At 43.0% G+C, this 24,543-nt stretch overlaps 2 protein-coding genes across 8 annotated transcripts in view; both read left to right on the plus strand.

Annotated features, from left to right (window-relative positions):
- LOC105019475 (E3 ubiquitin-protein ligase HECW1) overlaps nt 1-21,583 on the plus strand; it is a 67,122-nt gene extending 45,539 nt beyond the window's left edge. For all 7 annotated transcript variants that reach the window (XM_010885695.4, XM_034289375.1, XM_010885694.4 and 4 more), the window contains 17 exons: nt 591-700; nt 1,084-1,205; nt 2,084-2,269; nt 2,549-2,683; nt 3,034-3,148; nt 4,323-4,419; nt 5,263-5,346; nt 5,978-6,084; nt 7,877-7,991; nt 8,216-8,329; nt 8,420-8,572; nt 9,563-9,661; nt 10,440-10,569; nt 11,167-11,313; nt 11,816-11,930; nt 14,935-15,133; nt 18,208-21,583. In XM_010885695.4, coding sequence (XP_010883997.2) covers nt 591-700; nt 1,084-1,205; nt 2,084-2,269; nt 2,549-2,683; nt 3,034-3,148; nt 4,323-4,419; nt 5,263-5,346; nt 5,978-6,084; nt 7,877-7,991; nt 8,216-8,329; nt 8,420-8,572; nt 9,563-9,661; nt 10,440-10,569; nt 11,167-11,313; nt 11,816-11,930; nt 14,935-15,133; nt 18,208-18,319 — 2,140 coding nt within the window. In that variant the 3' untranslated portion in view covers nt 18,320-21,583. The remainder of the gene's footprint in view (nt 1-590; nt 701-1,083; nt 1,206-2,083; nt 2,270-2,548; nt 2,684-3,033; nt 3,149-4,322; nt 4,420-5,262; nt 5,347-5,977; nt 6,085-7,876; nt 7,992-8,215; nt 8,330-8,419; nt 8,573-9,562; nt 9,662-10,439; nt 10,570-11,166; nt 11,314-11,815; nt 11,931-14,934; nt 15,134-18,207) is intronic.
- Nucleotides 21,584-22,723: 1,140 nt separating this feature from the next.
- The window catches only part of stk17a (serine/threonine kinase 17a), a 28,088-nt gene continuing 26,268 nt past the window's right edge, over nt 22,724-24,543 (plus strand). Inside the window, exon 1 of the mRNA XM_010885699.4 lies at nt 22,724-23,218. Within this exon, the coding sequence (XP_010884001.2) occupies nt 23,043-23,218 (176 nt within the window). The 5' untranslated portion in view covers nt 22,724-23,042. The remainder of the gene's footprint in view (nt 23,219-24,543) is intronic.

Consider the following 24,543-nt stretch of genomic DNA (forward strand, 5'->3'; position numbering starts at 1 on the left):
TGTGTGTGTGTGTGTGTGGACGTGTATGCTGGTTAGTTTGTAATTTGTTTTTAAGATGCTGAGGGGCCCTTTTCTTTAATCTTACAAGACTAATTTGCCCACATTAGATTCAGGACACACCTTCGAGCATGAACTCATTTCTCTTTCCACATGCTGACCTCGTTTTACAAGGGTCCCCCGCTGACCAATGAATTAAGAATAATAATGTGAGTGATGATGGAAATTTGATTAGACATTGCCCAAAAGGCCCTAAGTGGATTCCCTGCATTAAGTAGAGCGCTTGTTATTATACATTAGGATCTGTCGTGGGATTATGCTTTCAAAGTGTGAAGTCAAGTTAATTACTGACAACAGGTTCATACTACACACTGCCAGAGGGGTCAAGAGTTGCCCTTGTAGTAAAAAAATATGTTTGAACGAAAAAATGGTCTATTCCTGAAGGCGTATCGTGAATGTAATGTGGGCAGGTCACTGTGGAACATTAAACACAGGAGGCCAATCAGAGACAGTCCGATGATGCCATCACTACATCATCACAGATTTCATTGTTCCACTGATGTACAGTGACATCATTTCCTGTTCCTATCCAGATACCAGAACATCCAGAGGACCATGGCGACGGAGGAAGAGTGTGGGGTTGGGAGGTTGGAGAGAAGTGGAAGCATGGAAACTGAAACTGCCTCTCCTCCACAGGCCACTGGTGTGTAGCTAGACATAATTCTATATGATTACATGGTCTGTATAATGTAATACTGTACACATCTGCTGGGCTCCCAACCATCACTCCGTTTCTGTTGGAACAGATGGTCGGGGGCTGGTTGATTATTATAATAATTACAACAGATCATTGGTACCCTTCAAATTGACCACTAATAAGTCCTAAAAGACAGTAATAAACAACAATAATGCCTTGATTACTTTGAAAATAAATGACATGTTGTCTCTTTATTTAAAATTCCTTCCTTTTCTAGATAGTATACTAATGTGCTTCATACCTACAACCTATACTAATAGTATTATAGAAATTGTACGTATTGTACAAAGGTTATTATGCTGTGTCTACCCCTGACCTCTGCTGTGTAGAGCCAAGAAGCGAGGCCCCTTCCTCCCCCATCAGCAATCAGAAAGTCACCCTGCTCCTCCAGTCCCCAGCGGTCAAGTTCATCACCCACCCCGAGTTCTTCACCGTCCTGCACGCCAACTACGTAAGTGCTATTTAGTAAGTGCTATTTTCATGATCAGGTGGTCCTGCCAGGCTTACATATGTGCTCTATGTGCTATAGCCTGGTGATGGGGTTCTGCCTTTTGAGTACCTCATGGTTCTGCCCTCTTAACAAATCAAACTTTCCTACAGGGCCGGCACATTTGGTTCAGTCTCTTTGTATATTTAGAGTATGTTCAGAGTATTGCAGCCACTATCAATTTACAGTGTCACCCGTGTCCTGCCGCTGTCCCCGACGACACAGTGTGTGTTAACAATGACCTTGTTACCGTAGTAAAAAGGTTTGCCTTGTTCACCTTCCTCCCTTGGAGCACAGAGCAGGCCTACGCTTGTTGCCCTAGTAACAAGGCCCCAAGGTTCCTGGTTCACTCTCTTTCCTCACAGGACATGTCATACACTTTGGCACTTCAGGTCTATTTTCAGACAATATGACACTGCTGTTTCCACGGTAAACGGTTGTTGGTGTGTTTTAGAATCACTGTCCTTGTGACTTTACTGTTGTCTTTGTACCGATGGGAGATCTATTAGTCTGGTTATTGATCTTTCAATGGCTGGAGTCAAAGCCAGCAGAGCAGAAACAGACGTTAGCTGTGTGACGTGTGAACTGAGGGAGTTGCGGAGACTCTTCCCTGGGTTCACAGTTGATAGATAGTTGATCTGCTGGAAAGATCACGACTCTATGTAGTGCCGACAGTCAAGTGCCAGCTCGGAACTGGCGCTCGAAAATCTGTCTGACGCTGAGTGAAGTTTTTGTTTCACGCTAACGTCAGTCTGACATCATACTGTACAACGCTGTAAACACACCTTGTACGTCTGGACTGAAAGAACACGTCGCAACCACTGCTTGTGTCTCCAACCCAGGGTGCGTACCGGACCTTCACCAGCAGTACTTGTCTAAAGCACATGATCCTGAAGGTCCGACGGGACGCACGCAACTTTGAGCGCTACCAGCACAACAGGGACCTGGTGATCTTCCTGAACAAGTTTGCCGACACTCAGCTGGAGCTTCCCAGAGGCTGGGAGATCAAAGCGGATCCACAGGGCAAGGTAAAGGGTGCCTGGGCCCGTTGTCGCCGAGCTACTGTAGGTGACCCGGGACTGTCGCCCGTTTATCCTTACCACTAAACCAGAACCCAGTAGAAACAGATGCAGCCCATGTTGGTTCTGCTGGTAGAGCGCAGAGCTTGTAGAGCCAGGACCGTGGGTTCCATTCCTATGGGGCTCCGGATGTACTCGGTTCTGGATAAGGTTGTCTGGGAAATGGTGGTGGTGGTGGGGGGTTCTGCGGGAGTTAATCTGTTTGATTTTTGTTTTCCTTCGCTCTAGTCGTTTTTTGTGGACCACAACAGCAGGGCCACCACCTTCATTGACCCCAGGATTCCCTTACAGAACGGTCGTCTGCCCAACCACTTAACCCACAGGCAGCACCTGCAGAGGCTACGGAGCTACAGTGCAGGAGAGGTGAGTGGGAGAGCACTGCTGAAGAAATGTCTACATTTTAACTTGACTGACAACTCATTGATAATAGGTCCTTCAAAATTCTTGACCTGGGGTTTTAGTTCACTCCCCAAATCTTCTATTAGAATAGACCCACTGCTGTGAGTGATCATTCAGCTTATTAATATTTATTCCTATATAATGATGATGAGGACGGTGGTAATTCATTAAGAAACAATATAGCATTTATTTATTTTTTTATCCTTTTGACATTATCAAACTTTTTTTGTGTTGATCAGTGACAAAAACTCCAGATGAAATCCGTTTTTGATTGCGCGTTGTAATGGGCCACTGTGTTGTCATGTTTGTCACAGGCATCTGATGTGTCCCGGAGTCGAGTAGCGTCCCTGATTCACAGACCTGGGAACAGCCTGGTTGCTGCTATTCGCAGCCAGTACCAACAGGACTCCACAGCATTAAGTATACCATGTAAGTAGAACCAATCGTTCTCTTCTTGTCGTGACTTTGCAACACATTCGATAGTTATTTCTTCCTAGTCATAGTCAGCTTTACTTTGTGCCTTTGTGTCCTGGCATTCAGCAGACTTTCCAGCAAATATTCCAAATAGACCACATGTATATTATTAAGTATGGCTGGTTTCATGCCAGAATCCAACTGTTCTACTGTACCAATGCAAGCACTTTAAAAAGCGCCTACTGACAGCAAAAACAAAACCAGAAGCAGCCCTTCTGTCTTTGACGAAGGTTGCATGACTCCAGAGCTGTATATTTAGTGACTGGGACCCGTGTGGTTTTGGCATGAAATTATGAAAGATTCACGTGACACTTTAACTTGGTGTAGCACTTCATCTGTAACTGAAAGTCAAGAATTACAACAGCATTCAAGCTTCTAAAAGATGGTCTACTTCTCAACATGCATGACTGTACATGATTCCATGTTATCCCCTGAGGAGTGATCATTTCTCTTTTTTCGTAATGACCCTTTAAACTGATCCTGAATCAGCCGGTCCAGCCTTAGTCCCAATGCAACGGTGCTCAGAGACAGGCTGGCGTGCCACGAGGATTTCTTTACCCAGCGTTCAATCCCTCATGCTGTAGGTCTATGCATGCCCCCCAAACTCCCCTCTCTGTAATGTCTGGGGCAGTTTAGCCCTGGAGCCCTCTGTAATTATAAAGCCCAGAGCGCTGCAGAACACCTCTTCTCTCTTTAGCCATGATTAAACTAGGACATAAGGAATAGGGTTTCACTATGACGGCTGTTTTTCAGCGGATGTGACATTTGTTTTAGGCTTTTAGTGTGTTGTGTGAATAGAATTAACTGGGTGGACAATCTCATTAAATAAGTTGGACTGTACGAGTAAGCCAAATAATTTTGGTATTTCATTGATCAGACCAGGTCTTCCCGGAATTATGCTCACAATCTAGCTGCTGTCCAATGGGCACCTGCATGCTGATTCTGAAACTCAGCTTCGGCCTGCTGAGAAACTCAGCTCCTGCCTTGAACTTGGGATACCTCGTTTGCCGTCTGTTTCTCTGTCCGATGAAAGTCATGTGTTTTCATTTTTGTACTGTTAACTGTAATATTTCATTGGAAATAGAATTGCAGCTCTTTATTCCTGTTCCCCGTGTCCCCCATGCAACAGCTTACAATGACAAGATAGTGGCCTTCCTTCGCCAGCCGAATGTCTTTGAGATGCTTCAGGAGCGCCAACCCAGCCTTGTTAGGAACCATGTCTTAAGGTGATGCTCTATAAGCCATGGTTATATTCCATTACACATTGTGTTGAAAGAAGGTTGATTAATACATTGTTATGTCTATATACTTTTTTGTATTTTTACCTTTTTGTGTTCAGAGCGTTCAGATCCAATATGTTCAGTAAACCATTTATATGTACTGTTATGTAATATGACTTAGCTTTTAATTATTTGGATAATATACATTTCTTATGGAGACTTGAAAGCCATATTAAACCTTCATGCTGTTAAAAGTGCAATTGCACAAGTACTGTACATTCCGACTCCATTGTAACAACTAACGGCCAGGGATTTAGTTTCCTCTGCTTGAGTGCTGTGCTTATGCTTAGCATTTACAGCCTCAGTAGTGTGAACAGGCAGGGTCTCATAATTGGAGGGCGGTACAATGAGTTTCTGTTTAGTATGCCTGAGGCCTATTTGCCTTGTCTGGGAGGTGCAGAAAGCTGATGATTATCTTAAAAGCATTCCTGAACACAACCTTATCATGCTCCACTCAATCATCTGGAAATGTAATGCATTAGGAGACCCACTGAAAGAGAATTAACTTTTCAGGAGACTTCTGCGTGTTTAGCAATCACTCTTTATCAAAGATAAAGGGAAAGGAAAATCTAAACATGCTATTTTGAGAGGTTGCAATTATATAGTTCTATATCTGCATTTTGGTCTACCTGCTTTTCTAAATACCCCGATTCAATTTATTTAAAAGTCTGCCAGATAGTCCACACCTTCCACTACTAGTGTTCTGAACATTCAAGCCAATCACCTCAGAATCATATTTTTTCACAACTGGCTGAATGTTTGAATGCTCCTAATTTGTCTGCCTCTTAGAGAAAAGATCCACTACATCAGGACGGAAGGTTCACAGGGGGTGGAGAAGCTGTCTTGCGATGCTGACCTGGTCATTCTGCTGAGGTAATTGTTGTTGTTGTTTTAACACTAGACGGTTGTTGTGGCCGGCTCAACGGGGCTCCGGCATCTGCTGCCTGGATTACTGTAAACCCAGATCCTCCAGGCCCACAGCAGATAAACAGCTCATTTACTGTGTCTCGCAGCCAATTGGATTACACCCTTCACGTCAGCATGCTCTATTACTGTAGGCGTAGTACAACCAACAGCCAGCAGTTGTAATGTGATTGGTTTATACTCCACAGATCTGCCAGCAGCCATAATATGATTGGTTTATAGTCGGCAGACCAGCTAACAGCCATAATGCAAATGGTTTATATTCCACAGAACAGCTCACAGCCATTATGTGATTGGCTTATATTCCACAGACCAGCCAATAGTCGTAATGTGATTGGTTTGGAGCCCTCAGAACCAGGCAGACATAATTGCTGATTGTTACAGTCTGTCCACCATGCTGATGAGATGAGAGCGACATCCTGTAATCTGCACAATCTACCATAGATCTACTGAGAATACACTTCAAACACATTCAGACATTTTTGCTTTACCATGAAATTGGATGGAATAAAGATATCTCTTATTTGGGTGAACAATCCCTTTAACAGTCTGTGTGCTCTCTGTTGTGTGTCCTTGATAGCCTGTTTGAAGAGGAGATCATGTCCTATGCCCCACCCCACTCCTTCCAGCCAGGTTACAGCTTCTCACCCCGCTGTTCGCCCGGATCTTCGCCCCAAAACTCTCCAGGTGGTCCTTCAGCCATTTACTTCAGCAGCCAGCCAATTGCAGGGATAGGCACAGACCTGTCAGGCAGGGATAGGCACAGACCTGTCAGGCAGGGATAGGCACAGACCTGTCAGGCAGGGATAGGCACAGACCTGTCAGGCAGGGAAAGGCACAGACCTGTCAGGTAGGGATAGGCACAGACCTGTCAGGCAGGGATAGGCACAGACCTGTCAGGCAGGGATAGGCACAGACCTGTCAGGCAGGGATAGGCACAGACCTGTCAGGCAGGGATAGGCACAGACCTGTCAGGCAGGGATAGGCACAGACCTGTCAGGCAGGGATATGTACAGACCTGTTAGGCCCACCTCCAGGCCTTCAAAAGGGAATGTTTCTTGTATGAATAGGCACAATTTATTCAAGTGAGGGAAACCCCTTGGTGCACACTAAGGACATAAGCCAGTCAGGATCCTAAGGACTAAATGAATCATGTCATAGCAAGCACCACTTAAGAGTTAACCTCATTAGCAAAGTGGAAACAGCCAGCCACCTCTTGAACCAGAGCTTTTGTTAAGCCCAAGCACCACTCAATGCAAAAAACTATTAGTGATTTCAATGAGCAGTTGGGTTGATGATATCAAAATCCTGTCCTAAGCCTTTATAAAGATTGCATACGCATAATTGCTCTAGCTACAAAAGGTCAGTGAGACTGTCCTGTGATCTCCTAGCACCAGTAATTAATTAATATGATCACACTGTGAAAGAGAATCCAGTAACACACTGCAGCAAAGAATAGGGAAAGAAATCTGGAATGCTACAGCAAACGTGTACAAAAGTCTTTTTTTGTCTTTGACCCATGTGATCCTTGCCAGAGATATACTATCTTGATTGTTGCTACCTGACCATTTTATGCAGGTCCACAGTAGTCATGAGAAAGGTGGCCAGTTATCTGGAGTACTTTATCACATAGAGGAAGCAGAGCAAGGGGGAGGGGGATGCAGAGCAGGGGGAGGGGGAAGCAGAGCAAGGGGGAGGGGGAAGCAGAGCAAGGGGGAGGGGGAAGCAGAGCAAGGGGGAGGGGGAAGCAGAGCAAGGGGGGGGGAAGCAGAGCAAGGGGGAGGGGGAAGCAGAGCAAGGGGGAGGGGGAAGCAGAGCAAGGGGGAGGGGGATGCAGAGCAAGGGGAGGGGGAAGCAGAGCAAGGGGGAGGGGGAAGCAGAGCAAGGGGGAGGGGGATGCAGAGCAGGGGGAGGGGTAGCAGAGCAAGGGGAGGGGGAAGCAGAGCAAGGGGAGGGGGAAGCAGAACAAGGGGGGGGGGGATGCAGAGCAGGGTGAGGGGGAAGCAGAGGGGGGAGGCCAGCGGAACTAGACTGGCAGGTTGCAGGCTCAAACTTACAGTCATCACACAGACAGATTAGCAGACTGATGGAGTCGTTAAGGGACTATTCAGGAAGCGACTGGGTCATCTCAGGTCAGGAGTTCACGATGAGTGCCTGGGGGTTCAGGTAATATTAGTCTGACTATTGATGATAGCAGAGGAGCTATTGATGGATAAACGAGAGCAGGACACAGTGAGAGGGAGACAAGCCTGAGTTGGAATGAGGCTGCATCTTCTCATTTCTCTGTCCAACCTGAGCTTGAAAATAACACAACAAACCACATTTGATTACACTATCTGGAAAGGTCTGTTTATAGCTGATAGATGGTCTTACTGAAGTATATTTGTTTAGGATATTACAGTCAGCGTATATTTGTTTGGTTAAAAGCTGTCGCTTACTCTTTGTGTGTGTGTGTCTGTGTGTGTGTGTGGTTTGGCAGGCTTACAGAGGGCCAGAGCACCAGCTCCATACCGCAGGGACTTTGAAGCCAAACTGCGCAACTTCTACAGGAAACTGGAAGGCAAAGGCTATGGCCAGGGTCCTGGCAAGATTAAGTAAGTGTGTGTGTGTGTGTGTGTGTGTGTGTGTGTGTGTGTGTGGGTTTGGGGGTGCAGCTATCGATACTGAGACACTGCTCACTAACACATTTTACGGATGTGAATCTCACACATCACATCAGTTCGGAGTGCCTTGAAGCACCAGTGTGACAGTGTTCTGAATTTGAATGACAGTCCGCCTGCCACTGACTCTTCTCTGGTTACCATTCAACGTGTCCCAGACTAATCATCAGAAGGGACCATCTGTTGGAGGGCACCTTCAACCAGATCATGGCCTACTCCCGCAAGGAGCTGCAAAGGAACAAGCTCTATGTAACCTTCATGGGAGAGGAGGGGTAAGACTGTGTGTTTGTGTGTGCGTGGGTGTTTGATTGACCAGGTTTCCATTGACATTGACCTCCATCTCCCATCTCCACCTTCTCCAGGCTGGACTACAGCGGCCCCTCCCGGGAGTTCTTCTTCCTGTTGTCACAGGAGCTGTTCAACCCCTACTACGGCCTGTTCGAGTACTCTGCCAATGACACGTACACTGTTCAGATCAGCCCCATGTCCGCATTTGTAGAAAACCATCTGGAATGGTGAGGACCAGAAAAATGGAAACCTGATTCCAACGCCACACTTTCCCCCTTGAAAAGCATTGAAGCAATTTGGAATTGTTGGTGTTGTGATGGGGTATGACAAAGAATACATGTACTTTTTGCTGTTCTTATGTAACCAGTTTATACTGTCTGAAATGACTGAAATGTAGGAGGATTTGACCCCAACCCTTTTAAGGACTGATACACCAATGTAGCAGAGTGGATGTTTTATATTTGGATTAGCGTCATGGTAATTATTCCTTTGTTTAACCATTGCAAAACAGATGTATTTTTCAAGGGAGCCCTGACCAATTAACTATTCATTGATAGGGTTATATTTTTGGCATTGTAATATCACCGTTCAGCTGGCATAGGCCATCAAATTGTATAGAGTAATTAAGGTTTATTTGGATTTTACTCACGGAACTAGGGGAGTCATAAAAATCTAAACATTATTGAACCTCAATATTTATTCCCTTCTTGACACAAGACTCTATGACAGTTCTAGTAAAAATGCTGTAACTACTGTGTGTTAAGCCTGAAGTTTAGATCCTTTGTTATGAACGGCTCAAATTACTGTGGGCTCTGGCTGTATATTAGCATCGGTTGTAATTCTGAGAAAGGTGAAAAATTGTTCTGACACGTAGGCGACACTGTGATATTCCCTTTCTGAATTGAGATCGAAATGCAATGATTATTCTTCTAGCATACAAAATGGCCACATTAGCATCCCAATTAGCCTGTTAAAAACAAAAACAGAAAGGGGAATGTTTAAAACCTCGCATTTGGCATTCTGCCAAGTCGGACTTGAACACTCTACTAAATTAGTCCATTTATATGATCGCCCGTTAACATTTAGTATGTCTTGAGAAAATCAACTTTCCTTGAATAGGAGATTGTAGGTCTTCTGATGTCACATTTTGAATGATGAAGTCATTTTTGTTCGGTCCAGGATCATGACCTGTCTCCCTTGCCTCCTTGCATTCATAGGTTCCGCTTCAGTGGGCGTATCCTGGGCCTGGCCCTGATTCACCAGTATCTGCTGGATGCCTTCTTCACACGTCCCTTCTACAAGGCTCTCCTTAGACTGTGAGTGCATTGACCACACACAGACACAAACAGCTACACACACGTTGTACCATAATCTATACTAGGCACTTATATACCTTAACTAATCCCTTTCAATTTATTCACTTATATCTGCCTTTTGGCACATCTACCCCTCAGACAACTGACAACTAACTCGGTACAAATGCCCCCCTCCCAAACATTACCCCCCTCCGACACAAACAACTTACAACTGCGTCTGTTCAGTTACCCCCCTCCCACACAAACAACTTACAACTGCTTCTGTTCAATTACCTCCCTCCCATACACACAACTTACAACTGCCTCTGTTCAATTACCTCCCTCCGACACAAACAACTTACAACTGCCTCTGTTCAGTTACCCCCCTCCCACACAAACAACTTACAACTGCCTCTGTTCAATTACCTCCCTCCCATACACACAACTTACAACTGCCTCTGTTCAATTACCTCCCTCCCACACAAACAACTTACAACTGCCTCTGTTCAATTACCTCCCTCCCACACAAACAACTTACAACTGCCACTTTACAATTACCTCCCACCCATACACACAACTTACAACAGCCTCTGTACAATTACCTCCCTCCCATACACACAACTTACAACTGCCTCTGTACAATTACCTCCCGCCCATACACACAACTTACAACTGCCTCTGTATAATTACACACCACACCATTTGTACAGAAATTGCACCACTCCGCACTTTGACTAAGGAGTCCTACCTTAACATAACTATCAATCGAATAACCAATCAATCTGTGATGTTCCTACAGAGCTACTGACCTGAGTGACCTGGAGTACCTGGATGAGGAGTTCCACCAAAGCCTGCAGTGGATGAAGGACAACGACATCACTGACATCCTGGATCTTACCTTTACCGTCAATGAGGAGGTCTTTGGCCAGGTGAGTCTGAGTTAAAAGCATATTAGTGTCTGAAACATGTGTGCTATTACACAGCAATGTTGGAAAAATGATGTAACTGAACACTTTATTGCTTTTTATTACTTAAGGAATTGTTGTCATTGCACACTATTTATCCAAACTTTGTCACTTTAACGTGAATAGAGGACATGAACACGGAGATGTTTGTTGGACTTTCTGGGAAGTGTTGCACTGCAGATGGTGGTCTTAGAACATGGATATATCACAGTGGAGCGGCAGAATATTAGGATTTAGTGGTTAGTCCCAGTGAGGGGTCTGTCTGAGGAAGGCCCAGAGGACTTTGACTGTCTCTGCGGTGCTTGACCAGTTACTTTGTGGTATGACGTAACTGTGGAATACTCTATCTATAAAGTATTACATTTTACTGACCAGGACAAAACACACAAAATGATCTGGAAATTAAATGTCATGGTTAATATCTGCCTACCACAGCATATTCAATGTTTTGCTGAGAGGTCTAAGAGTCAATAGTTGTTTTGGCTACAACCTGGTCCCTGTGTCATACACACTTCATACATACTCAGTACTCTGACATCAGTGTTTCTTTTTCCATTTCAGGTGACAGAAAGGGAGCTGAAGTCGGGCGGCTCCAACCTGCAGGTGACGGAGAAGAACAAGAAGGAGTACATCGAGCGCATGGCCAAGTGGAGGGTGGAGCGTGGGGTGGTGCAGCAGACTGAGGCCTTGGTCAGAGGTTTCTATGAGGTACTGGACCGTTCCAAAACCAACTCACTTGTCCTTTGGTGTTGGGTAAAGGATTCTCTCCATCATGTTGCCTCTGTAGTTCCTTCAGGTCTGAAAATGTCGAAGGAATGTAGGGTCTCTAGTTGAGTGGTCTAACTTGTAGTTAGTTGTGGCTGTTTGTCTCCAAAAATCATAATAGTTGGGGAGTATTATTGTACATGTACATACATTCTGACAACGCACTTTGCTTAGCATTGTAATGGGCCGGTTTCTATTACTTTCACAAATAGAACTGACTACATTTGAGGAAGATATTCTATGAAACAAAAATCAATGACTGCGTGAATGCTGGTCATCCTCAACAGCTTTCGACTGTCATTTGGAGGTCCCCAGAAGGGAAAAGGTTGGAGAACCGATTCTCTGCAGGAAGTTCCAGATGCATTGTTCCATCTGGTCACTGCCTGGTGAATTACATTCACATCCACCGACATCCCTAACCTTGATTCAAACCATCCATACGCAGGTGGTGGACTCTCGCCTGTTGTCGGTTTTCGACGCCAGAGAGTTGGAGCTGGTCATCGCCGGGACGGCTGAGATCGACCTTCATGACTGGAGGAACAACACTGAGTACAGAGGAGGTGAGGACGTTCAGTCTAGGTCAGCGGAGGTGTCTGATCTACCACCACATTTCATTGTGTTTGTAAAATGCAAATAGCAAATGGCGCTTCAGTATTTCTGCACATGTAAAGCACGAAGTGGTGTGGTGTATGGCCAGCGTGCCGAAACCTCTTATGTGTAATATTCCTGTTAGAAACCAGGTACCAACATAATTGGTACCAAGGCTTTCAGCCAGTAAGCAGTTAGGGTTCGAATCACTTTGTGATGTGTTGTGCCAAAAACAGCTGTTGGTCATACACAACGTCTGCTTGTGCATTTTTTTCTCAATTATAAACCCAGGTGGTTTAAATAATGAAGGCTAAATGGCTTGAAGCCGCGTTATTTAAGACAATGTACACGGGTTATGACCTCACATACATTTTACTGTTCTTATTGCGTTCAGAACCAGTTTACAATAGCAATAAAACTTATGGGGTTTATGGTATGTTGCCAGGATGAACATATAAACGTGAATTACTTTTATTTTGAAGTGCTGAATCTTTAAAGGTAAAAATACTACACACCACTGAGTAAATTGTTTTTGAGGAACTCCAGGGTTTCCTTTAGGATTCCAGGGATACTCAAACTATCAATAATTCCTAGAGTGATGTATAGTTGAAACACTGTAATGGTAGTTCATGCTCTGTTTAACATATTATATGTCACTTTTTGGAATAATCAATCAATGCCATTTCTGCATACATTTCTGCAGTCCAGATGTTCAGAATGTCATGCCTGCTAAAATACAGAAACAGTAGTCTATGCCAAGTAAAACATCCATTTCACAGTTTCTTTTGGTTCATATGGGCCATGTAACCTGATGTATAGTAAGGGAATGATATCACCTGATAGACAGAACCTAATGGACAGTAAAATGGCCTGATGGATGGTAAGAGAACCATATCACTTGATGAAGAGTAAGTGAACACGATGGACAGTCAGAGAACCATATCACCTGATGGACAGCCAGAGAACCATATCACCTGATGGACAGCCAGAGAACCATATCACCTGATGGACAGCCAGAGAACCATATCTCCTGATGGACAGCCAGAGAACCATATCACCTGATGGACAGCCAGAGAACCATATCACCTGATGGACAGCCAGAGAACCATATCACCTGATGGACAGCCAGAGAACCATATCACCTGATGAACAGTCAGAGAACCATATCACCTGATGGACAGTCAGAGAACCATATCACCTGATGGACAGTCAGAGAACCATATCACCTGATGGACAGTCAGAGAACCATATCACCGGATGGACAGTCAGAGAACCATATCACCGGATGGACAGTCAGAGTGTGCCCCTGGGCCTGACTGTAGCCATGTCATGACTTCTGAGCCCTGCTGCAATTTCTCTTGAACTCCTTTCAACTGACATGTGGCACAGAGGCCAGTGGAGGGGCCGGCAGAGGACGAAATGCCCATAAATATTCTCACATCATTAATCACTCGGACGGTCGTGCTCCAACTGCCAGCCCTCCCATCTGGCTGTCATTAAAGCTAAGCTCCTAATTGGCCAAACTCAATCAACTGCTCAATTGGAGCTGTTTGACCCGTTGTTTGGCCACGACTTCAGTCTGCTGTGGATTCATGGGATCACGAGCAGGACTGGATAGCCTGCAGCCAGCCCCTTCTCACCACAGGCTCCAAAGTAAACAGTGCTCGGTTTAGGCAGCCGTTTGTCCTATAAAGTTGGAGACGTTAACATGGAGAGTTACTGGTAAAGATTACATTTTCCCTCAGATGGAAACTGTCTTGACAGGCTTATGAGTATTGACAATATTGGGCTGTTCTGTGGCAAATTTCTCAAACACTAAGGCTGTGTTTATGAAGAGAGACACTTTTTCTTTAGCAGCTTTGGTTAAGCACAGTGTTCAGTCCACCAGTGACTACACAGCAGTCCACCAGTGTCCACCAGTGACTACACAGCAGTCCACCAGTGACTACACAGCAGTCCACCAGTGACTACACAGCAGTCCACCAGTGACTACACAGCAGTCCACCAGTGACTACACAGCAGTCCACCAGTGACAACACAGCAGTCCACCAGTGACTACACAGCAGTCCACCAGTGACTACACAGCAGTCCACCAGTGACTACACAGCAGTCCACCAGTGACTACACAGCAGTCCACCAGTGACTACACAGCAGTCCACCAGTGACTACACAGCAGTCCACCAGTGACTACACAGCAGTCCACCAGTGACAACACAGCAGTCCACCAGTGACAACACAGCAGTCCACCAGTGACTACACAGCAGTCCACCAGTGACTACACAGCAGTCCACCAGTGACTACACAGCAGTCCACCAGTGACTACACAGTAGGCCACCAGTGACTACACAGTAGGTTCCACAGAAAGCGTTGCAGGATGGGAAGATGGAAATGTGGAAATGGGTCGTCATTTCCTTCAACGTCTGAAATGGAATACTGTTTTGGTATCCAATCAGCATGGTCCATTAAACCTGAGGAATAGTAACAAGGAAACATATTTTATACATTTAGTAGAATCATTTTAAGATCTAACAGTATTGTGGGAAATGTATTATACTATAAACCATTTAACTATTTGACTGAATGAGATACACTTTCTGCTGTTTTGATTTCTGATGCCTTTTTCTGTAAATTCACTAAAACCCCAAACTGTGTTTTCAGGACACATAAAATACGCGCCAGTGTTTACATTCAGTAACTACTGTACTTTGGGTGTTTCGGGCTTCCTTTGTCAGTTTAAAAAAAACATTCTGTGTATGATAACACTTACATTTGTGTTTAAATATGAACAAACTCCAACTGGATCTCAGGTTGGTTGAACTATATACTTTCATGGTATCATTAGACAATCATACTTCTTTGTATTTCTACTTGTACAGTATCAGGTTGGTGCAGTGAGGATATCCAGGGTGTGGAAGTCAATTACAACCACACAAACTGACCTCACCAACGACCCCACTCTCTTCTGCCATTCCACAGGTTACCATGACGGCCACATAGTGATGCGTTGGTTTTGGGGTGCAGTGGAACACTTCAACAACGAACAGAGACTGCGTCTGCTGCAGTTTGTGACAGGCACTTCCAGTGTGCCGTATGAAGGTTTTGCTGCCCTACGGGGAAGCAATGGCCTGCGGCGCTTCTGCATCGAGAAGTGGGGCAAGGTTACATCGCTACCCAGGTATTGGACAGGAAATATAACCAAGTACAATCTAAATGAGCATCTTCATTTGGCTTTAGAATCAACTCCTTTTAAGATAATTACACCTGTTCAAAACAAACTTCATTATTATAATCAACTAGTACAACCTTATTTAAAGCCACTGGACTACCTAATTAAAATCCAACTGGACTGGCTTATTAAAATCCAACTGGACTGCCTTCAACAAATTCAACAACATTGTGCGTATGTACATATGTAACCAATATTGTGTAAGTCTGCATACTTTTTAATTTTTTTTAACCATAGAGATTTCTTTTTCAAGTGCGCCATTGCCAGTAAAATAGGATATATAGTCAAAATTCAAAAGAAACAAGCGATTCTTATAAACAGTGGATTGTTTTGGATTTTTGCAATGAACAGTTAATTTCATTGAAGGATATTGGAAAGAAAAGGCAGAGAGAACCGTGAACCTGGTTATGGGGGCAACTGTCCGATAACCATATACAGCTCCGGAAAAAATCAGAGACCACTGCACCTTTTCCAAAAATGAGATGATACATTTTGAAATAATAAGAACTTTAACTGGCAGTGTTATTTCTAAAGTCAACACCGCAAAAATGCAGTTAGTTTAGTTACTGTATCATTGGAATGCAGGCTTAAAACCAAAATGTTCACTTATTTCAGGTATTAGTCCTTTTGACCCAATTCACTTTCCTTACCTTAGGCATACCTCCTTTAGAGTATGCGATAGAGCAGTCAGCTCATAGAACAGGCTTTTAGTGCCAGTCAGAGAAACTGGTAGAACCAGGTTATAGGACCAGTCATAGAGACAGGTAGAACCAGATTTTAGTACCAGTCATAGACCGTTAGAACCAGGTTATAGTACCAGTCATAGAGACAGGTAGAACCAGGTCATAGTACCAGTCATAGAGACAGGTAGAACCAGGTTATAATACCAGTCAGAGAGACAGGTAGAACAAGGTCATAGTACCAGTCATATAGACAGGTAGAACAAGGTTATAATACCAGTCATAGAGACAGGTAGAACAAGGTTATAGTGCCATCCAGAGAGGCAGGTACAAACAGTTTTGTTCTAAAACATTTTGGAGAAATATGAAATTTTTTAGATGAAACATTAACAATAAAGGCATATAAAGTAATGTAAAATGTATTCTCATCAGCAGTTTGTCAGTTATATGTGGTGTATTCCATTATCTTCTGTTTGTTTTCATTTCTTTTGTTTTGTAGATGTGGAGTTGGATCATGCTCAGAAATAATACCAGGATATGAATATATACTCTGTAGCAGATACATTCATCATTTTTACAAATGGGTGGTTTAAACCCGTTTGTAAAAATCAAGCCCGCTTTCTCTTCACAGACACTTGGGTGTAGAGAACTGTTCACATTCATGTTGAAGTAATTCAACATGCTCTATTATCCAAAGCCACCTACAGTTAGTGGGTCCATATGTTTTGCATTTTAGCATACTCACCTAAACCGTTTGATAACACCTGCTTGCTGATGTTTTCAATTTTAACATTGGCTTTGTGTGCACTAATGAACACTGCCCCGGTCACACAAGCGTCATTGGTGTCTGAACCAGGCGAGCTGCAAGGTAGGGAACACAGCAGTTATTATGACCACTCGCTACTGCCAGATGTGAAGAGAAAATTGCTCATATCAGTACTGAATAAGTGTTGTCATGAAATTGCAGAAGTGCTTTGTAACACTTGCTTTACCCTGGTTTCAAAGTTGAATTACTCACATTCACATAATAGCAGATGTTGTTGCAGGTGTAGTAAAATGCTGGTGTCTCAGGACCAAAAACAATGTATTGGGTTAAGTAAAGTAGGACTAAATTAACCAATATTAAAGAGCATACCATTGCATCGGTACTATACAAAGATTATAAACAGGATGGAAAATAAAGTTATATTTGCAGTCCCTCCACATTGATAAGATTGGTAAGATAAACAACAATGACACTTTTTCACTCCTTTTTGTTAATATTTACCTAGGGTGCCAATAGTTCTGGAGGGCACTGTATTGGCTCTCTTGGTTTAACATTTAGTGTGATATATGGCATGTCAATGTCCACACCCATACATTGGGTGCTGTTATAGGATACTTATAACTGTATCAGGTAATTTGACCTTGCCAGACCTGCTTTGTTCATTCACTTGGCTAACAAGCCAAGATCTAATTTAAAGCTTAATGAGTCAGCAGAAACGCGAGGGGGTCCCATTTCGCTGTAGAGGAAAAGAAACTGGCAATGTTTTTCTTGGTATAGGAAGTACAGCATCAGCAGGAAACAAGCTTAATAAGGCTGAGTTGTAGAACATGTTGGCCTTTTCAGTCATGGAGACATCTGCCCCAAAGGCTGGAATTATGTGATTAGTTTAAAGATGAGGGCGGAGTTTACGTCACGACTGTAAAGACACCCAGTTGAAGTTGACATTGAAAAACGGTTAAGGTTAGAATATGGTAATAGTAGGTCTCAAGTTTAATGTTCAGGTTTAGGGTAGGGATAAGCACTACCCTGGTCAAATGTCCTCTCGGAGCTTACAGCCCATTTGAAATCGGTTAGGATTAACATTGATGAAACCAATGACATCATTTCTGCCCTGGGGCCAGATCTGCCTCCACTCCAAGGTTCCTGACAAAAAAATGGCAAACTGTAATTAGCTCTGGGAATGACTTGACTAACAGGGAATTATTCAAACATTTCTCACGGCTTTCTCATGACTGATGGAAGGGGCAAACACTGTGCATGAGTCAGCAACTGATTTACAGATAAACACCTCATTCAGTGTGTGGCCATGCCAGACAACACTGCAGTATAAGACTGTTACTCAGCATGAACATGACTCTCGTATTCAGAATGACTTACGCGGTGAGTGCATACATGTTCATACTAGCCCCCCAAATGGCAATGGGAACCCACCACCCTGGTGCTGCAAGCCGCTTTACCAGGGGAGCTACACGACTCTGTGGTCAAACTAGTTCTGACAGATGAACATCTTGGGCACTAATTCAGACTGGGGGCTCTTTTGTGACACGGTCGTTTTACACTGCGCTGCTTTGTTTCAGGGCCCACACGTGCTTCAACCGGCTGGACCTCCCCCCGTACCCTTCCTACGCCTTGCTGTATGAGAAGCTGCTCATTGCCGTGGAGGAGACCAGCACGTTTGGCCTGGAGTGACCCCGGAGCCCCGCCACTCATCTTTTTTCATATGAACTCTGGACAAATGCTACCGGCCTTCTGTTTTCTTAGAGTAACGTACCTGAGGACTGGGTTTGAAATAAGTCGTATCAAATGTATTAACAACGTGCATGCGCCGCGTCACCTCATCTGGGAGAACAGTGTGCGTGCAGTCGCTGTGAGGGGGGCTAGCACAAACCGACATGTATGCAACGGTGAGCCTGGCCCACGCACCCCCCTGCTTCGCCCGCCATCGTGATCTCATCCGTTTCACGTCGCCCATCGGGCTGTGACACTATGCAGGGGAGGGGCTTGCTCCACCCACCAACCGCAGCCCGCGCACCCATCGCCTCTGAAATCATCACAGGAAGTGACATTCGTTGCAACCCCCTTGAACAGTTGTCGTGTCCTTTGAGGAGCACCACAGGAATTCTTCTCCATTCCCTATGGTACAACCAGTGACAAAACCCAACCGTGCTTTTGGGGCGTGTGGGAATTCATGTAAAATGTAATGAACATGTTTTTTGCATGTTTTAATCCATTTCTAATCATAAGGACCTCACTGTTTTCCTCAGAGTGGATAGGCAGGTACTGAAGAACTGTCACTCCCGCAGCTACAGATGTGTTTTGTCCAGGAAAGATACAGTGCCTGAGTGACTGACTGTTTTTGCCTCAATTACTCATTGTATGTGTTTAAAAAAAGCACACCTCCTACTGGAGATTCCAGTGCTGTGGTGCATCATAGATGTTGTTGCATCATGACAGTAGTTATAGACACAGTACTAGGAGAGGAATGCCAGGTCAGCTGGATGATGATCATGATAATGTCACTGGTACTGGGTTTGAAAGTAAAAGGCCTTGCTCTTTCCCTGTAGGCATTACAGGGACATTGGATTGATTTATACAGGTAGCCCAACTACTGGTCTTTCGACCAATTAGATAATATGTTTACCAATAATGTGAGGCAAATGATTGGGCTTTCTGTGTAAACACAGTCATTGAGCTCACACTTAAAATAATAGCCTTGTCATTCCGACCTTTTGGACATGGCAATTCAGGGCCAACAGCTTATTGACAGAGCGATCTCAAATGTAGAGGAATATGAAGCAGCTGAGGACGCACTCAGTAACTTGGATGGATCGTAACACTGTTAAAAATCACTGTTCCCGGACGGTGTTGACTTCCATTATTTTGAAGGTCTCATCCTTCGCCGTTTTTGTCAGAGTATGCACCCTGAGTGGCAGTTTCCCCAGATACCGATTAAATCTGGTCCTATGTTGAAGCTAGCTCAAAATTAGATTCTCCATTGACTGTGATTTTTATTTCAGGGCCTGTATTTCACAAAACAACTAATATTAAGAGTGCAGCTTTAAGATCTGTTTTTTGGATCAATTGTCTAATATTGATTTAAAAGGCTAAGCTGCTTCTAGATCTGCACTCATTCAGAGATGCTGTGGTGGAATCTGTGTTTTGGTTAGTGGGCCCTCAAAGGATCTAGTTATACCGTACAATACTGTAGGTTGATGTTAATTGAAGCTACGATGCGCACTATGATTAAACAGATTGTACATGTGGGAAAATGGATGCAACCCGAACCACTGCAAATATAAGAAATGTTCAGGGAACAAAAGGTGATTCATGTTTGTTTTGTTAGTTTTGTTTTTAAAACATGTTACATAAGTGCTGTTATTTTTCTATGATGTGTATTTATTTTCAAAGCTTGTGATGCATTATTATGGTTTCTGGTGAACCATGAGGTGGAAAATAATTGCAATGTTTTGTTTTGTAATGATTGTCCAGTATTGTTTAAAGGTTTTTATAATTATGACATAGGAATTTAAATGCTTTCAATGACAATACTTTTTTTCAATTTGTACATACATCTTTTTGTTGCTTATGCCTTCATTTTATACCTTTAAAAACAAAACAAAGACGTTTTATGTCCAAGTGCGTTGAATTGTGGGGGAATGTCGGTGTAGTCTTCCTTACCTTTGCACTGTAAATGTAACATGGCCTGTTATTTAATGTTTCATTCTCAGTATTAGGGTTAGGTCCCAGTCAAATTGAAGGCAGTCAAAAACATTATGTTTTCAGTTTGAGAAAGCATTAAAATATAAATGCCCTTTTTTAGATGACTGAAAATCAATTGACTGCTCTCAATTCATTCTAATCCAAACCCTAAACTTCAACCGTCTTCTATTTTGGTGGTAACAGATGGAGATACTGGTTTATTTAAGATGTTGAGGTAAATATTGAGTCTTTAGTGGTCCAATACACAGAATATCTGCGTACAAAATGGCCGCCTGTTCCCTATGCAGCACACCACTATTGTCCAGGGCCCTGTTGGCCCCGTTTACTATGGTCTATTCACGATGGCCCAGTTCTCTATTGACTGTTCACTGTGGGCCTTCTATGGGCCCTATTTACTATGGAACTGATTGATAACGCTGTGTACTTTATGGACCACATTCCTAATGGGTTCAGGATAACAGGAGTGCACTTTTGGATAGCGTGCAATTTGAGATGCAGACGTGTTGTGTAGAAGTAACTGTGTTGGCGTTGTTAGGGATTGTATTTTAAAAGAAAAGTGTCGTTCTGTATATGTAGTCTATTTTTACTGGCTTTATGAAAAACATAATCTATAGCATACCACAGACATCTATTATTGTCAGCCACTCTATATTAGGATATTTATTTAAATGAAATGGCCAAGATTGCCCTTAACAATTCTAAAATGATCTGTGTAATGATAATGATCTATTTAAATGCATTGATATTTTTAACTAATCAAATATTTTAAATCCTTCCAAAGAAATAATGCACCGATAATCAATATGAAATTTTGCAGTATAATGCATTATCTAACTGTGCAACAGTTGGATTATGGGTACCTTATTTTTGTTATTTTTTTATTGTCTATCAAACTATTTGCCTATTTATGTTTCATGTTACATCCCTTTGAAAATAGATTATTCTAAAAGTGGCAGGAAATTGTGATGTAGATTTCTGTTTGCATCTTTGCTGGTTGATATAACTTGGTGCAGTGTCAAAAGCAAGAGCCGGTTGGGAAAACATGGGTCTTTTGTTCCTTCACTTCTATTTATCCGTATCCTTAATTGGTTGAGACATTTTGAAAGATATGTTTATGATTAAGTCAGATTTGCGTAGGTGTGATAAAAGTTCACGAATGGTAAGCCTGCGCTTTCGCTCCATCTACTCATATCACTGTACACGAATGTCAATAAACAATCAGTTTGTAATTCATCTACTGTATTTTTCATTCTAGTTTCCTGAGTTGAATTTGAGTTGAGTTGAGTTTGACCTTCAGGGCCGGTTTCGCAGACAAGGATTAAGTCTAGTCTAGGACAAAAAAAATCAAGTTCAATAGAAAACTCAGTTGAGCTTGTTTTTTTAGTTCTAGACTAGGCTTAATCTGTCTGTGAAACCGGCTCAGTGTTTAGACCACCTTCAGCATGGCCCACACAAAACTAAAACATCAGATTTTCAGGGTTATCTTATTCAGCTTCTGTCTCCCTTGAAAATAGTATGTTTGAACTGTTAGTTGTTTCTTTCATGCCTGTTCCCTTACATTAACTGAAACAGATAGTATAGTCCTTTACAGCCACTGAAGCAAAAACATTTTCAGTTTTTTTTTTCATTTGTTCCACACACACACACAAGCGGACTGGTGTGAAATGAGCATGTTTTTACATACATTTGCGTCACAGCCAGAGGATCAGACATTCATTGAAAGTGTTTAATTTAATGGCCTAAAACTAACCACTACAGTAGGCTATCCGAGTGGGATCAGGATTAAAGACACTGGTGAAGTTTGCTCTGGTTGCAGGGGTGAAGCAATTTTAAGTAGGCTAGCGAAGCCCATTCTACTGAATACTGAGGCTGCAGATATGTGCTGCAGATGTACACTCCTGTCCTTCACCAGAAGGAGAATTCGATTTTGACAAAAAATAAATGGCCATGCAAACTGCCATATTATTAGAATCGGCTGAGATAGGTGGGACAGTCCTGCACATGTAGCTGTCTGGTAAGACAGTAGCTCTCCCGGAGCCGTATTGGAAAGCCATGGTAAAGATTTCACCATTACCAGTACTATGACAGTTGATGGAGATCAGATCTATTTTCATGTTATTTTTTTGCCATCTATGAACTCTGTGAGCTAGCGGTTGTGTGCTGTTTCCGATAACCAGTTACGATAAGCTAAATTAAGACAACTGAGTCGGACTTGCCACCGCGCGCACAGGCACAAGGCATTATCTAGCTGTTGCGAAGAGCCCTCCCCCTGCCTTCGGTAAAGTTAAATGCGCCACCTTATTAGGTCAAATGGCTTGTCAATCAAAGAGTGTTACCACGGTGACAGGGTGCAAAGTATCTGAATGGTGAACTTGCATTCGTCCGTTGTTCAGACGGATGAATGTGCTGGCTGCCTCGCAACACACTCAATGCAGTTTAAAAATATTGAAACGTAGTTGCGCGCTTCGACATCCAATGAACATAAAAATAATTCCCTCATCTGCAAAATTCGTGAAGCATGAGTCATTATTTTGTTACTCCTAAAGCAGTTACAAGTACACTTACTGCTTTTGTAGTAATTTGAGAGCAACGTTTAGCCTCCCGGACTTTTGGGTTGTTAGCTGTTTGCTTTGTTTGAAAGTGACTGGAGAATCCAAGCTGTAAAATATTCAGTCTTCACGAAATCTACGCGATGATTCCTGAATGTACCCGGAGCAGCGAAACAAGGAGCCGAACGCGTTGTCACTATGGTCAGGCAGCCGAACCAAACCAGAACCGTTGTGGTCTACTTTCCCAAATCAAAACTCCTATCAACAACGAACCATTTACTGACCACTACACCATCATTCCGGGCAAAGAGCTTGGCAGGTAACAAACTAAGTCGTTAATTGGAGTGGTAGTGCCATCTGGTGCTGAGCCTATCTATCCGACTTGTGAAGTTTTCTCTGGATGTTTCTGTATTTGCGGCATATTCTGGCTTTGTCCCAAACATGTTATACTTTTTTTTTATATAGCCTATAGCAATGCTCTGTGTCCCAGCTGTCATGTCATAATTGTATCTGAATGCACACACGTTTACTAGCATTTATTTTGTATATTTAAAACATTATGGAATGTTTTTCGGTAGGCAAGCAAGTTTTTGAATTTGTAGATCTGTGTGAATTGCGTCCGTTTCAGACTGGATATGGAATCAAGCAATGAGTTGATGCAGTGTTTCATTTTGCCTATATGTCACAGGCACAGCTGCAAAATCATGCAGCCCTTGTTTGTTTGGTTTGAGAATGCTAAAGCCTCAGACTATAGCGATGGGCTTGTATTTCCCCCTTTAAGGTCACTGAAAGTCATATCTTTGCTAAATGCTTGAATCACAAGGTTGGCTAACAAGTTTGGATGTCTGCTGAATCTTAAACTACCCAGTTGAAATACGCAGTTCTTAATATTTTTTAAGTGAGGTTCTCAAGAAAAAGGTTCCCCGGAAATGGTTTACTATGTATGTGCGCATATGTGCGTATTTTTGCCCCATGTCATCAAAACCACTTGGTCTCAAACTTGAAATTTCGTAGCTAACTGATTTATGATAGTGATTATACTTATAGACTAGGCACATTCTGTATGAAACAAAAATATTACACATCCTAGACTGCATCTTAAATTACTTTTATTTAATATTTTACTTACCCGTAGGTCAGGTCCAAAAGTCACTGTTGTAGGTGGGGGGAAAAAAAGAAAATACTTTCTGGTACTGTACTGCTGTTGGATCAGTTGACCTGGGCATTGCATTAATGAGTTGTGTATTGCAGAGGAGTTTTTGTAATCTGCTGCAACTGAAGTTTTGCATGCGCACTTTGTAAAACATACATATATGTATGTATATGTGTGTATGATTCCTCCCACACAGGTAAAGAGAGTATTTACTTTCAAAAGTGTGGTTCTTGCTTTGCATTTATTATATCTACATGTCTGTAACCCTTCAGCTACTCTGCATGTGTTCCATTGTGTAGCCATCATTATGGTGTCAATGTGTTCTCTACCTCCTGAAACATTTTCAGCTCATGACCCAAAGAGAATTCAAATCTTTCTCAAATGACCCAAATTAAGAAGAGTGTGTAACGCCACTCACTTCTTACGTGCCCGTGGGCAACTTTGGGTCCTGACCCATAATTTAAGAAACTCTGATCAGCTATCGAAATGCA

The sequence above is a fragment of the Esox lucius genome, chromosome 21, assembly GCF_011004845.1.
Source record: "Esox lucius isolate fEsoLuc1 chromosome 21, fEsoLuc1.pri, whole genome shotgun sequence".
In the NCBI taxonomy this organism is placed as follows: Eukaryota; Metazoa; Chordata; class Actinopteri; order Esociformes; family Esocidae; genus Esox; species Esox lucius.